The sequence below is a fragment of the Hypomesus nipponensis genome, chromosome 26 (genome assembly GCF_054491055.1).
Source record: "Hypomesus nipponensis isolate SF chromosome 26, ASM5449105v1, whole genome shotgun sequence".
Lineage (NCBI taxonomy): Eukaryota > Metazoa > Chordata > Actinopteri > Osmeriformes > Osmeridae > Hypomesus > Hypomesus nipponensis.
Window position 1 is genome coordinate 5,915,407 of NC_140386.1, and position 15,893 is coordinate 5,931,299.

General features: G+C 46.6%; 1 protein-coding gene across 1 annotated transcript; it reads right to left on the bottom strand.

Annotated features, from left to right (window-relative positions):
- Nucleotides 1–4,901: 4,901 nt before the first annotated feature.
- opn7a (opsin 7, group member a) lies at nt 4,902–11,184 on the bottom strand. The gene is made up of 5 exons (XM_084692806.1): nt 11,097–11,184; nt 8,254–8,416; nt 7,942–8,069; nt 7,515–7,849; nt 4,902–6,826 (listed from the first exon to the last, which is right to left on the bottom strand). The coding sequence occupies exons 1-5, from the start codon at nt 11,182–11,184 to the stop codon at nt 6,182–6,184; spliced, it is 1,359 nt and encodes a 452-aa protein (XP_084548932.1). The 3' UTR covers nt 4,902–6,181.
- Between the last annotated feature and the right edge of the window lie 4,709 nt (nt 11,185–15,893).

The window sequence follows — 15,893 nt, forward strand, 5'->3', positions numbered from 1 at the left end:
GACAATGATGATATTGTCAGGTGGCAAGCTGCCTTAGAAAGATGACATAGGAGCTTACAAATCGATAGTAACGCTACGGACTGGAAATACATAGCTATCTAACTGATGCACATTCATAATTTCAACATGTCAGTTTGTTAAAGAAGACATGATTTTGCAGATGTGCAAGATATTGGCATCAGTGAAACATAGTATTCCTGGCAGTACTCTTGCTGTGCACTTGAACGTGAGCACTATAGATCAAACACAATGATGTTCTGGAAGGACATACTTGTACAACAAGCTACGCGTCACATTCTTTTCTTGTGAATCTTGGAATTCTTTCAATCACACCACACCACACCACCATCTTTTATGTTCCATGTTGTGCCAGTAGCATAGCCAGAATTGTATGTTTGGGAGGTCCCATCTTAAAATGAGGCCCTGGGTGAAGCGAGCAGAAAAGATTGTGGCTGACCCCTGTTACCCTGGACACCCACTGTTCCAGACACTTCTCTCTAGCAGGTGGTTGCAGTTCATCAGGACCAAAACCTCACGCCACAAAGACAGTTTATTTCCAACTGTAGGTAGCTAATGCGTAACATTAACGCACAATGCCCTTGAACAGTTCAATTGCACCTATTTTATTCTATTATAAAGCATTCTTTCTTATAATTGTTTTGTATTTTACTGTAGATTTATCCAGTTTGTATTACAGTACTTTTTTTCATATTTATATTTGCTTTGCTATGTTTATTGTATGCACAAACCCACCAGAGCAAATTCCTTGTTTGTGGAAACATTACTTGGCCTGTGGGCTGGTCTGGATATTGCCAGTAGATGGCATCAACACACAACTGTCTGCTGTTCTGGTGCCCTCTCCCATTCTGGAACAAACTCCAAGCTGTAGACTGGCCCTGGCAGAAGTTCAAACTGCAAGTAAGTGTGTCTCTGTATTGAAGCCAAAATATAACAATATCTTCTTAACCATGGCATTTCCTGGTTAGTTGTCATTCATCCAAATCTTGCAAAATGTTTTTCCTGTAAGCTTTGACGTACAGTATGGCTCTCTTCATGCCTCGAAGGAAGCAAATTAGATAGTTATGATGTATACCCAAAATGTTGCAATGAAATCTCTTTTCGGTTCGTGACAATGATGAAGCTTGTTATTTATAATCTGAAAAGCATGGCCACACCATCCTAAAAGGCATTCACTCACTGCTAAACTGCAAAAACACTTCACCATGTGCTTTCCCCCATGAGGCACGATCGATAGCACACATGGAATGGACAGGAATGAAAGCACAAGATGAATTATTACACTGGTAGGCAAACAAAATGAGCAATGACCTGGTGCCAAATTGGATCTTGTCCATTAGCTAATTAAAGCATCTGCTTTAGCATGTCTGGGTGTAGCATGGCAACAGCATCGTCAGTCAAAAGAGATCAAGGTTGACGGATGGGACACTGGAGCACTAACCAGGAATCGGGGAAAAGCAGCTCTAGTGCTTGTGTGAGTGCGTTTAGTGATTCTTACAACCTCTTTTACAGCCTGCCTGCCTGCCTCTCTCCCTCCCTCACACTCTCTCTTTACTTCTCTGTCTTGAACACGCTCATTCCAAAGCTCATCTCACCCAATTTGTTCCAAGGCCTACCCCCCCAAAAAAATATATCTCCGTACCCAAAAATCATCATTAAAAAAATTATGCACCGGGTGCACATCGCAAAGTAAATAAGTAAAAAAACCTGAAAAGATGCCTATCCATATTTTTCTAGGCCTACCCAAAAAGATTATTCTGGCTAAACCCCTGGCTCATTCACAATATTGCATCCAGGCCAAGATCAAAACATGTATAATTGTTAACTTAATGTTCATACATTACATTTGCATCCAAATGAATACATGTCCTCCTATTGGAACGGATACACACTCGTAGCTCCAAAGCTGAATAGGCTTGAGACTCCTTTATGGGAGCTTGGAGAAGTCTTTATCTCTACTCTCCCATTCCTTTACTGCGTGAGGTCATCAGGTCAAAGCCTTCACTGCTGCGTCACTTTCCCTGCGTCTCATGTGTATTCAATGATCGCGCACATGCAGACATACAGGACTGTCAGGCTGGTTCCCACTCTAATCAGCCCTCTTCTGACACAGCACATCTAGGGGAAACTAAATAATATGGTTGCCAACCCTCTACTCTCCTCTACCCACCCACCCCCACCCACCGGCACAACATCCAAGGTTAATGGACTATCCTTAAATGCCACTACAAAGAATGAATGCATTGCCACAGCCTGTGTGTGCACAGTGTTAATGAAATATTTTGTGGAGTGACTTTTCTCTATATCAGCAGTACTGGTTTTAACTGTCTGCCTGCCTTTTTTGTCCCAGGTTGGAACAGGTTGTGATTGTCTTCCAGTCCGTCTTCAAGCCTTTCTCTTTCTCCTCAATCCTTAGCGTGTTCATGTTTACCTTTTTCAGACGACAAACAGAAATATAACACTGATAATAGGCTCACAGAATGACCTCGCTGACTGGAATTTAGGTTTCAAGGACTGTGTTTGAATCTGAACTTAAAAAATGTACATGTACATTTGTGAACATTTATTCATTAACTTTTCCAACGATCTCACATTTAGATTTAGTCATTGAGCAGATGCTCTTATCCAGAGCGACTTACAGTAAGTACAGGGACATTCCCCCCGAGACAAGTAGGGTGAAGTGCCTTGCCCAAGGACACAACGTCATTTTGCACGGCCAGGAATCAAACAGGCAACCATCAGATTAGTAGCCCGATTCCCAAACCACTCAGCCACCTGGCTCCCTCCTCCTGAACCTTAAGTCATGTTTTCACGTACACATCTAATTGTGTAGAAAAACAGACATATAATGAACATTTTGGAAGTTCTCATTTAATACATTTAAATGAGATTAAAAATATGTGGTAGATTTCAGCATGGGTTCCCAAATAATTTACATGGTCCAGATGTACATTTTTTTCTCCAGGGCGTTACAGGTGAGAGTTCACTTTAGCTTAGCCTTGCGTTGTTTTCTTACTTGCATTTATCTTGAAATTAAGTGTTCACGAAGGATGCATGTGTAAACCCAGGTTTTGCTGGACCACAGGTCCCTTCTAGTGGATGTTCCTGCGCTGATGCTGACTCGCACACGGTTAAATGCTTCCTCTCGGGGAGATGTAAACAGGCGGAGGCTATTTTTATCCGCACGTGAGCAAGCGAGAGCCATGGCAAAGATGCTCCCCCCTCCCCCCCCCCTCCAAACACCCACACTCCACCCACTCCCACTATCCTCTCCTTCTTAACCCGTCTCTGTCTTACTTCCGCTACAGTTAATGTGTTCTGTGTCCCCCCCCCCCTCCCTAAACGCCTCCTCTCCATGGATCCCATTACTCATCTTTCTCTTCCTTTTCCTTTCAGCTTCCCTCCCCCCTCTCTCTCTCTCTCCATGTCTCTCTCTCCATGTCCCTCTCTCTCTCTCTCTCCATGTCCCTCTCTCTCTCTCTCTCCATGTCCCTCTCTCTCCATGTCCCTCTCTCTCCATGTCCCCCTCTCTCCATGTCCCCCTCTCTCCATGTCCCCCTCTCTCCATGTCCCCCTCTCTCCATGTCCCCCTCTCTCCATGTCTCTCTCTCTCTCTCTCTCTCTCTCTCTCTCTCTCTCTCTCTCTCTCTCTCTCTCTCTCTCTCTCTCTCTCTCTCTCTCTCTCTCTCTCTCTCTCTCTCTCTCTCTCTCTCTCTCTCTCTCTCTCATGGTGTTACCTTGTCCCTGGAACGGAAGTCCCTTAGCGGCTGTAATTCAAGCACGGTCTCTTAACCACGCCACAAAACACGTGCCAGACAAGAACCTATTCTCAATCGCCCCCCCCCCCCCCACCCCACACACACACACACACACACACACACACACACACCCTTTACTCCTGTAGAGTCATTCACATTCATTGCTCTTTTTGCTCGTTTTCCCAGTCACTGTCTCATTTGCTTGTTTTACCCTCTCGCTTGTCTTCACCCACTTTTGACCGATTCACCCCCACCCACAGCTATACCTCCACGTGTTCCCGACTGGTGGTCCTTTGCAGCTTTGGTGTTCTCGCCGAGGCGATTGGTGGACAGCCCCGACCTCCCCCACCCCACCCACACCCCGTTACGTCCTCGAAAGAGAAAGACGGAAATGTCACACTCTAATAAACAGCTGGTTTCCATGGCGATACCTCCTTGAGCAAACGTGTCAGTGTCTGCCTTTCCCGCTCCCGCTCACTCATGAACAATGCACACGTGCAAGGAGAGCGTGGAGGGAGGGACGGAGGGTCGACCGCAAGAACGTGGGGATTTAATTGACCCAACAGAGCCTGGAGAAATTCATTCAACTCTGCCAAAGCCTTATTGTAGAGTATTTCTCTATTCCAATGAACAGTAATGGCACCCATTCATCACAAAGAAAAACACATCTGGACTTTCTCTTGGTGCTGATGCATTTGGACATTTATCATGTCATGTGTAATACGTATTCAAAATAAAACAGATTGATTTCAATTGAACAGGGTACACTTTGTCTTTGCATCTTCCCTCAGCTCCCAAGCTTGTACCACTGCAACCATACCCACTCATTTTCACTGCGTGTTTGCGTATGTTAAGTCCATGCCCGTGACCGTGTCCATTTTTACGATATTTGATATATTATCATCTTAATTAAAATAGTTTATGGCTAACAATAACCTCAGGCAGGAGCCCTCTTTGGGCTCAGTGAAACCACACGATCACATCTACCAGCTGCAGGCCCCGCCAGTCCTTCTCCCTGAGGCAGCACACACACACACACACGTCTGGTACACACAGAGACAAGCAGAGAGACAGGGGAGAGTATTTCAAGCAATGATACATGACCACAAGAACCACACACGTCCCACTGCACTGATACCGTTTTTCCACTTGTGGTTTACTTCTAGAACACTTTGATTCATCCAAACAAAGCATCAACACATTAAAGTAAAATATTTGTAAAAAACAATGAGCACATACATTCATTTCAACAGCACCATAAACAATTTCAGTACTCATACAAATGCAAGGTACAGTAGATAGGGCTGGATTCTATGTTGCACATGTGCACTAGAATTTTCCATAAGGATCATATTTCTAGGTACACCTCCAGTTCAAATACAGCCCTTTGATTGTGATATCTGAGAAGATCCTTGCACTTCTCAGAAGGCACCGTTCTAGAAAAGCATCATTTTAAAGTTTGGAGGTTCAGTTCAGACCTATTGAACACCATTGGCACGCACAATACTGCAGAATAACAACCACAAACCACCACCCCACCCGCCACAGGGCCCCCGCAAAACATCACAAAATATTTTTTTAAAGGATCCCTCTAAATATCAACATTGTTCATTCTCACGAGGTGAAACTTGCATGTAATGTCGCAATCGTTTTTTGCATACAATGCAGACATGTTGACAGAAGAGTCTGTCTTTGGTGACTTTGGAGAGGGCAGATGCCATGGCTCAGAGTTGGATACTGAAAAAGTCTGGGTTTAGTTTTACTCTGACAAGTCACAGTACAGTAGCTGCTCTTCAAAGGCAACATATTAAAGAACCATCACCAACTACCTATTAGAGTTGAAATAAAAACAAAAGATGATGACTTCATAAATATGTAAACAAATTAAATAAATTCTAATGAGGAAATGGAAATGGAGAAAAAAAAAAAAAATTCTCATGTTTAAATAATAAAATATTCTTTATCACATTTCAGTGTCCTCGAAGTGTGTTGTCCTTCCTGAGTTTATTTTCCATGGATTAAGGAAGTGCTGTTGAGATACGTCTCAACTCAACACGCTATTGGTTGATATCAACCTCTACTGTCCTGTGATTGGTTGAGAACACTTTAAAAAGGGAGAAGAACCGTCATCGTTGGACAAACAGACTGAGGCCCACCTCTCAATGGGTTCTACTTTGCTTCATCTGATTCTAACAGAACTACAATGAGGTAAATAGTTATCAACGCGAGTCATTCACATTTTTCATTTAGGAGACGCTTTTAGAGTCATAGATGAAAACCCCACAAAATATCCTACTAGACATAGAAGAAAAAAATGTGTCTTAGATGTAGAAAATGTTTAAAGAATACATTCATAGAAAGGCTGAGTGTGTGTGTGTGTGTGTGCGCGCATTTGTGAAGGTCTTTCACGGAGCAACGGTTTTGAGGTGGGCGGGCACTGTCTCCAGGGTGACCTCCAGGCCATCGACCTCTGCGCTCTTCTTCCCGCGAACGACCACGCGCACGTTCTTCTTGGAGGCTGGCTGCGTGCGGGCCAGGGGGGCAGGCCCGGGCCCTGGCGGGAGGGCGGCGGGGGGGGCCGCCACGCGATCCATCAACGAGAGCTGCACGGTGTTGACGTTGATGTGACAACGGCGGGGGTACTGCTTGAAGCACTCAAACGGGTCCCGGCAGCGCTCGCAGGCGCAGTGGGCGGAGCCCAGGACTGCCCGCGAGGAGGACGAGTCGGCCGCCGCGTCGCCGACCCGCGGCCGCAGCGAGCGCAGGCCGACCGCCGCGACCGAGCGGCAGGACAGGCGGTGGACGCAGCTGCAGCGCCGCAGGCAGGCCTGCCGCAGCGACAGCAGGTCCTTGGACAGCAGGTGGCGGAAGTTGGGCTTCAGGAGCAGGTACACCAGGGGGTTGTACAGGGTGGACGACTTGGCGAACATGGCGGGGATGGCAAACGCCATGGGGGGGATGGCGTCCATGTGGCCGAACGCCGCCCACATGGACACCATGGCGTAGGGGCTCCACGCGGCGAAGAAGCCCACGCACACGGCCACGCTGAGCTGTGGAGAGGGGAGACGCACACATTTTCGGTGAGTCGGGAAGCCCTAAGCGTGTTGGCGAAAAAGCGGGTCGAACCGTAGTGCTTTGGACAGTGAGAAAGAAAATAACCCCCTCCCCCCCGAGAGCCCTTTTCTAATGGTACATGTTCATCTCCTATTTCAGTATATCCAGTTCGACCTTATTGAGGCAATTGGCTGATTAGGTCTAGGTGGTTGCGACATTTTCATTTAATGAGCTCTCTCTGCTCGGGCCTCTCTGGTGAACGCTTGCAGCTATGGCTCACATCTGTCTGGCATGCAGGTCGCCAACGGCAGCAGCTGTTTGGGGTCCCGATCCTGCACAGGCACACACAGACCTCCATGGCAGGAATCCTACAGGTGTCCTCAACGTGCTCTTGCACCGACACCTCTCTCCCTCTCACTCTGTCTCTCTCTCTCTCGGTCTGTCTTTCCCTCTCACTGTCACTGTCTCTGTCTCTCTCCCTCTCACTCTGTCTCTCTCTCTCTCTCTCTTTCTCACTCTGTCTCTCCCTCTGTCTCTCTCTCATGGTCTGTATCTCCCTCTCACTCTTTGTCTCTCTCTCTCTCACTCCGTCTCTCCCTCTCACGCCGTCTCTCCCTCGCCCGCCCCGACAGACATTCACGTCGGCGCTCGCCCCCCCCGTCCCCCCGTCCCCCCGTCCGTTACCTTGACTATGACGGTCTGGATGTTGCCCATGCGCGTCTGGGCGGAGACGTGCCGCCCGACGGCCCGCCGCGACTCGCGCACCGTCGCCAGGATCTGCGTGTAGGAGGCGGCGATGACGGTGCAGGGCAGCGCGTAGCAGCACACGAACAGCGCCACGGTGTAGGAGCGGGCGCCCGCGTCCAGGCCGGAGACGCGCCAGTCGATGCAGCACGCCGTGCCGTACGGCTCGGGCCCGTAGGCCCCCCAGTGGGCGAGAGGGGAGCAGGCGAACACCAGGGCGTAGGCCCAGGCACAGGCGATCAGGATGCGCCCGTGGTCGGGGCCGAAGCGGTTACCTGGGAGGGGGGTTAAAGGTCATTAGAGTATGGACGCTCATGGAGCAGGATGGCGCCCAGTCTGGCCGTGTCTCTCAGGGGAGCTTGCTCACCGTAGAGGGGGTAGCAGACCTTCAGACAGCACACGGTGCTGAGGATAGTGAGGGTTGTGAGACTGCAGATCCCAAACAGAACACCGCAGAAAGCATAAATAAGACACACCGTCTTACCATACAACCACCTGGCCCAGAGAGAGAGAGAGACAGAGGAAAGGGGAGAGAGATGGGGGAGAGCGAGAGAGCGAGAGAGAGAGAGACAGATTGAAATTTCTGTCAGACACACCAAGATAATGAAAAGGGGACATTACGTGGCTAGTGTCTTTGTGTGTGTGTGTGTGTGGTTATCTGTGTCATAGTGTGTGGGACCTGTGGTAGATGCTGGAGGTCACAGCCAAGGGGTAAAGGCTAAGGGTCATGCCAAGGTCACTGACAGCCAAGTTGATGATGAAAAACTCGGCTGGTTTGAGAAGTTTCTTCTTCTTATAGGACACATACAGCAGCACGGTGTTCCCTACCAGTGAACACACACCTGTCAGAGAGAAATAGACACACACACCGACAGAGACAGGGAGAAAGACAAAAAAGTGAGAAAGAAACATAGAGAGAAAGCCAGCGACACAGAGAAAAAGGGGTGAATAAAAGAGAAAGAGACAGAGAGGAAATTCCAGGCAAAGGTCCTAAAGAAGCTTTCTATTGAGAAACCGGCAACCTGCACAACACCCACAGAGAACAGTCAGTCAGTCTTCCAGCCACTCAGCCAGCCAGCCAGCCAACCAACCAGCAACTCTGTCAGCCAGCCAACCAGTCAGATAACCATGAGGCAAAGGTGCATGTGTGAAGGAGATACGATTAAAATGTGTGTGCTTGCCTACGTCAATCTAAACTCTATCCCAGCATTGACTGACACATGGGCTTCGGATGGAAAAGCCAGACACCTTCCGGAGCCATATCCTTGAGGAATATGGATTCAAAACATTTTGTGAACTGTCTCAAGGGATGTCGCATCTTAATGACATCAGCCCCTATACCTCACAAACACACACACACACACTATATTTACTATGTGATAAATGACACACACACACACACACAACACCACACACTCCTATCAGACACACACAAGATGAAAGAGGCACTGATATGAATGCTCTCTCACTGTGGAAGGGTGGCTACAGCAACAGAGAGAGATATGTGGGATAAACAGAGAGATCAAAGAGCTCATCAAGAGAGCAATAGCTAAGATCATGACAATATAACTGTCATATCTTCATCTCTAACCACAGCAATCCAGCGGGTGAGTCATTCTGCTCGTAGTAATCAGACGTTCCGATTCATCTGCTTTGCGCTTCAGTCTGTAAGGACAAACTCGAAGGCTTGAATCAGCTTAGCCAATGCAACGGGGTATGTGTGTGCGTCTGCCTCAGTCTGTGTGTGTGTTTGTGTGGGGACAGGCGAGAAGTGTGGAGAAGCAGACCGAGAGCCGAGACTTACAATACCATCAGAAACCTGCTGAAGTGTGTGTGTGAGAAAGGGTTTGTGTGCTGGTGTTGAACGAGACTCTCAAAGCAGTCTGTGTGCATGTGGGGGTGTTTCTTGAAAGCATTGGGGCTGGGAGGTCTGTAGATTGTGCCTCGTGCCACGTGCCATTGCTAAAAATAGGAACAAACCACAGGCTCAGATGAACACTGGCTTGTCTTGGAGCCCAGGCTCTGAGATCTCTATCTCACACACAATGTATACATCCAAGGATCCTGTTCATTCACAGCTGCCATTTACTTTCATAAATCCTGAATGTAGGAGATAGATATACTTTACCGGTCAAACAGCAACTGATTGCAGTTTGTGCATGTGTGTGCGATAAAGGTTAGGAAAGCAATAACTCAAAAGCAGCTTGATCCATCGTGCCAATGTCCTCCGAGCAGCACACACATGCAAACAACCAAAACGAGGCCCTTCCATGTGGAGCACTTTGCATTGGGGCGAACATCAACCCACAGAAAAATGTACACTACATTTACATGACCCCGCTCCTCATCTGTTACCCCGCTTCCCATCTCTCTCCACTGGCTACCCATCAACACCCGTATCAGATTCAACACCCTGGTACTGACCTTCCGGGTCGTGAACGGGACTGCACCCGACTACATCAAGTCTAGCCTGCAGCCTTACACCCACACCCGCCACCTACGGTCTTCTTCAGACAAACAAGCGGAGCTGGTTAATGCAGGGGGACGCGAGACATAGCGTGTCACTGGCAGTGCGTCATCACGCAATAGGGGCACACCTTAGCTGGGCGGGTATTTAATCAGGATATCGCTGCACTCTGCTTGCTAGTGCGACACAGGGTGCTTCTGTTTAATCTGCTGCCTCCGCCTCCCCGGCCTCCTCCCTTGGTTCTGTGTTTCCTGTCGTAGGGGGAATGCGTCGCTGCTCTCTGCTCGGAGGTCCAGACGGTGTCTCCGTTGGGTGCGGCAGGGAGCCGATGCAAGCAGAACCATAATGCCAAATCAAATGTTACAATGATGTATTGTACCGTGTGAATAAAGTATCAAGTAAATACTATACTGAGTCCTCCTGCCTGAACCAGCTGGTGGTCCTACCGCTCAAGACCTAACTGTCTCCCCACTTTCAAGAAAAGGCTCAAGACGCACTTGTTCCGGGAGTACAATGCCACTTAGGAATGCTTGGCTGGACCTGATGTTAGTTTCCCCCAGGATCACAATGACTCTTATTGAGAGACTTGTTGCTCTTGTAGGTAAGTTATAACAAAGTTAGCTCTTGAACTCTTGTACTCGCTGTGAAATATTTTACTGTTGATTGTTCTTCTACAGGTACAGTCTTGCAATTTTTGGGGTTCTTGTTTTAATTTGTAACTTGTATAACTGCATGCTCTTATGGGTCTTCCCTTTGGCACTTGTTTAGTTTTTCACAAGATATGCGTCATGTTTTGGCTGCTTGCAATGTTTGGGACTACCTCGTTGTTATGATCAGTGACCTATGCTCTTTTGTAAAGCTCTCTCTTGGAAGTCGCTTTGGATAAAAGAGTCTGCTAAATGCATAAATGTAATGTAAATGTATATAGACTTTCAGGAACACTATTCAGGATTTATTTGTTGAGTTAAATGTCATAAAGGTGACTTAATTGCTAGCGGTTGAGACGAAAGGCATTGATTATGTTCACCGGTAAGAGATTTTATAAGTGTACTCACCGAATATAGAGTAGACCACGGCAACAGCTAGGTCCGCCGCTTCAGAGATGTTGGAGTGGAAACTGGTGTTGTCTGCAAGCCACCCCATCTGAGAGGAGAAACCCAAGTCAACACACACACACAAACAGGAGATTTATTTGGACAGACAGACACACACACACACACACACACCAGTGTGTGTGGGGGAAAAGAAGACGTCCATGGAAGTTTTTCAATGTTCCCACTCGGCTCTCCAAAAGCTCAGTTCCTTCTGTGTATGTGGAGTTCAGAGGTCATTTGAAAGAGCTATTCACCCCGATAATGACTCCGTCGGGAAGCCTACACCTGATACTTTACATCAGCTGCTTGGGCTCCAGTAGAAAATGTTTCAACTCCCAGACAGGAGATTTGAAGCAGACAGATGTCGCAACCATGAAAACATATCCTGTACAATTGTTTGAACGGTTTACATGCCATTTGCAACAAGTACATTGGAGTTGTTGGTGTCCTCAAGCAGGCCTATGTCTCGGGCATTCTCCCAGGGATTCTGGGAGTGAATGAATATACATGTGCATGAGTGACTGTGTGTGTATGCATGGATGGTTGCTGCTTTGAACACATGTAATTGGAGTACAGAGGGGGGAAGAGGGAGGGAGAGAGGGATGAAAGAGAGAGTGGAGCAAATGAGGAAAGGAACTCATAGAACTATTCACCCATGAATCTCCAGTCTGCAATGTACTCTGTGTTGGTGTGTGAAAGCCCATTTGGGATATGGTTCTGTTTTCGGAGTGAGAATAAACAATTTGCTGTAGACAGGCATCTCAAATCCATCACCTATTTTAATCCACCCCATCAAGCTGCAGACCTAAGATTTCTGACCATGGGACTGCAATAGTCTACAGCCAAGAACTTGACAGTAAGACTTACAAGACCCATATTCTGACCTCTTCACAGACCACCTTCCGTGATCGTCTATTTAATGAGGATCCTACACACCTAAACAAAGCACCTGGGATTTGAAAATTCTGGATTGTTCTCTTTATCCATCCTTCACCAAGTCTTTCACTCTGGCACACACATGCAGACACACATATGACGGTTTCCCTTCCCACCCTGTCCGACCCCTCACCTGGGCCATCCTCCCCCTGAATTTGACGCCCCCCCCCCCCCTACTGGACTATACCCCCACCCTGCCACCCCTCACCCCTGTCACCCACCCCCTGAACTATAAGCTTCCAATGTACATGTTATTGGAAATAATGGTCATAATACGTCAAACTTGAACTTGAATAAACTCACACACTCAATACCATGAAAGGGAAACCATCGTTTTGGATAGAGCAATCAGTCGTCGAACAGCTTAGATCAAAGACAGCTCCTGTCAAAGTGATTGGTTTGGACGGGCTTTGAAGCCCAATGCAGTGAGTCTGCTTATCTATACTCGACGCTACAAAGTAATTATACCTTACACTACCTCCGGTGAGTAAATGTGTCAGCATGGATGCTTTCAATATTGCCTAAACACACACACAAATGCACACAAACATAAGATTTCATTTGAAGAAGATTGGTTTAGGCGTTGGAACTATCAGTATTCACCCCAACTGGTGTGTTAATTAAAATGCTCAGAGGGGGGAAAAAGCAGCTCTTCAGAGTAGTTTGAGAAGTATAAAGAGAAAGCAATTAAATATACATTTGGCATATGGTTAAATCATCAACGTTTTCACATGTGACAACTTCATTCAATAAATGATGTTTCACACGTGTAAGAGCAAAGTATATGAGATGGCAAGATAGCCTCTTTTCTTGTTATAAAATATGTATTCATAACAACTTTGGCACCAAATACTGCTCCTGGTTGAAGGTGTGTGGTCAAACCGTAGTCAGCAGCATATATCATGCAGAGAAGTAGGCCGATGAAATGACGGAATACAGCCAATCGATGTGATGCCTTGCGTTCAAAATCTTGCTTTTTAAGACTGATTTCAATATAGGCAGCTCAAATGAGCACCTGAAGAAGTTGCTTGTGCTAAGGTCCAAGGCTGCCCAAAGCTATCTGAGCAGACCGCCGGGCTAGTGTCCACACATTGGGCCTCGTTAATCTTTGTTCAGGTTCTGTTATTTCTATCTGAACTTTCAGCACTGGGTTTCACAATGTCAATTCTGATCGCTTCTTTGAACTAGGACATAGTATTCTATCCTATAACTGTATATATACATATTAATGTGAAATATACAATGTATATTTTATGTAGGCTACATATGCTGCTATTGTGTGCGTGTGTTACCTCCGTTTATTCCTGATTTGGTAACTGTGCGCACGGTTCTCGGGGCTTTAATTGCCTTCGGATTGAGACATTGAATTGAGTGAAATTGAATGGAATTTATCCGTGTCGTGTGTGTGTATGTACCCTTGCCAAGAGCAGTCAGCAACAGCAATAGCTTATAAGCCTTGTACGCTACCAGCTTCATGAGGCCCGTATATTCGGACCTCCCTAAAAGAAATACAACTATGAAAACAAAATCCCAACTCCCAATATTAAAATGCCCACGAGCTATAATGGTTGGACGTCACTAAACAGCTAAAGCGTATGCCTCCGCATGAGTGTGTGCGTCAACTTAAAACAAACAAATAAAATTCCCATTAGCTGATTATTAGAGTACCCAGTCCATCATATCTGGACCTGTATAGCCCTATACAATACGATTGTTGGGCCAGAGCTGTTCAACAGACGTTGACCTCATGGCCATTTAATGGCAGCTGGGGGAAGGCGCATCTTCCAATGGTACTTAATTCAAAGCAGTCCACGTCATCTCCGTGACAGTAGGCTACACAAGTCTCCATCCTGATCTGTGCGATATATTAGCAATGGCAACCTCCATGTGAGTGAGTGGGTTGATTTTCTCCCCAAGTCAATCAGAAAGCTTTGAACGCTGACCTTCAGAAAGGCTGTGGAACACAAAGGAAAAGCGAGTTCCTTCATGGTCAAGAGCAATCCAGCCTCAATCGCTTTCAAACGAGAGCAAAAGAGAAAAGAAAGAGTCAATTAGGTGAATGAAGGTTTGAGCATTCAGCATGCTAATACATTCAGCATTTAAAAAACAGATTATTACAGAGTATTTTTGGATTAAGTTTGCCGAAGATATACTTCAACATATGGCACACGATATGTTTTATGAGGTTTGATTGTTGCTTAAACAGCAAAGTTCCGTCTTTAACCATAGTTGAGACTGGACAGTTTACAGTGACTTGCTTTACTTGGGGTGGTCTCAGTATGCACAGCAAGCGCGTTCCGCGACGCCAAGCGATCAATTATCAGTTTAATCCCATTTTCAACGGAGTAGACTCAATCACTGTGAAGCGCACCAAAACAAGTGAGAAGTATGGTCATTCTGCCACAGTTCACAAATCCGACAGCGACCAGGCACGGTGATTACGCATGGTGGAGAAGCATAAATTGACCCGCGAAGCAGGTCTCTTTTGCAGTTTCAGGGCGTTACCATGCAGCACATGCAACAGTACATTGAGCTGACATTTCTATTTCATAATGGTCGTGCGTTTTATGTACAAGATAAAGTAAAGTATAGGAACGTATAAACTTGATCAGCTTTTCACGCTACCCGTGACTGACACCGCTCTGTCCTGGTTTTAGCCATCACATGTGGTTATAAACACCTACTTGTTCAACATAACATCCCACTCTATATAATCAAACTCGGTGTTCAGACAGTAAATTTAACGTTACCTCTTGTTTTACGGTCAGTCCATAAATCCCCATCCGAAACGAGTACACAACTCTTGGCACGGCGCGATGAAGACGCGCTGAAACTTGCTTCACAGGCTAAATCCTGCCATGCTCAGAGTAGATATCTTTGTGTGTGAAAGAGAATCTTCTCTTTAGACTATATAGTCCACGGAGAGCTAGACGGGGCAACATCATAGGTAGGGTGGGTTGTATACCTTCGTTCTTTGGCTCGCACGCATGGCCATGCGGGATCAGCTTTACCGCAATGTGTCCAAACAACCGAATAGGGGAGGGGGCGGGCGCACTACAGTATATGAAGGGCTGTAGGGCATGCCCATTGCAGGCGAGTGCCCACTAGTTCCTATGTCGGATATTTGATTGGAAAGTCGTGCGTACTTCGTGCGTATTTCCAGGAACCCTAGTGTTTATTCTGACAGTTTGCATCAAATTACCTATCCAATAGGAAAACACATGCCCTGGAACTTTGTTAAATGTTTTCGAGCAGGAGGGAGGCAATGTCAAAAAAAAATCATAAGGTATAGCGACAAAAGAATAGGCTGGCGTACTTATAACTGAACTTCGCTGTGGTCAGGAAATTAGGTATTGGTCAGATCCAAAACACAAGAAAAAGGCCGAGCAAAACCTTTTATATATTACATTTTCAGATTGAAAACGGTTCTTAGGATATTGTGTAACTTCAAAGAACGCCCAGAAGGAATAATTACTGTGCATAAGTTGAATCCGATCTCGTCATCTTTTATTATTCATAGTCGTGATTGGATGACAGGTTTTAAGTGTCTCCTCCCTAGAGTGGGAGGTTCGGCTGTCCAACCTCCAATCATCGCTGGCCGTGTCACGCTCCTCTGCACCTCAAGTCGGTCATGCTCTATCTGTAAACAGGTGTGTTCGACTTCATGCTGCACCGGCGGCTGCTTTGAAGCTGAGAATGCCATTGGCTGCTTCAAGTCAGCCGGGCTGCAGGCACGCAGGCCCTGCATGAAGTCGAACGCACCTATTGATTTTAGCTCTCGGTGTGTGTGTGTGTGGGGGGGGGACCAGTCCTCCAAATCAA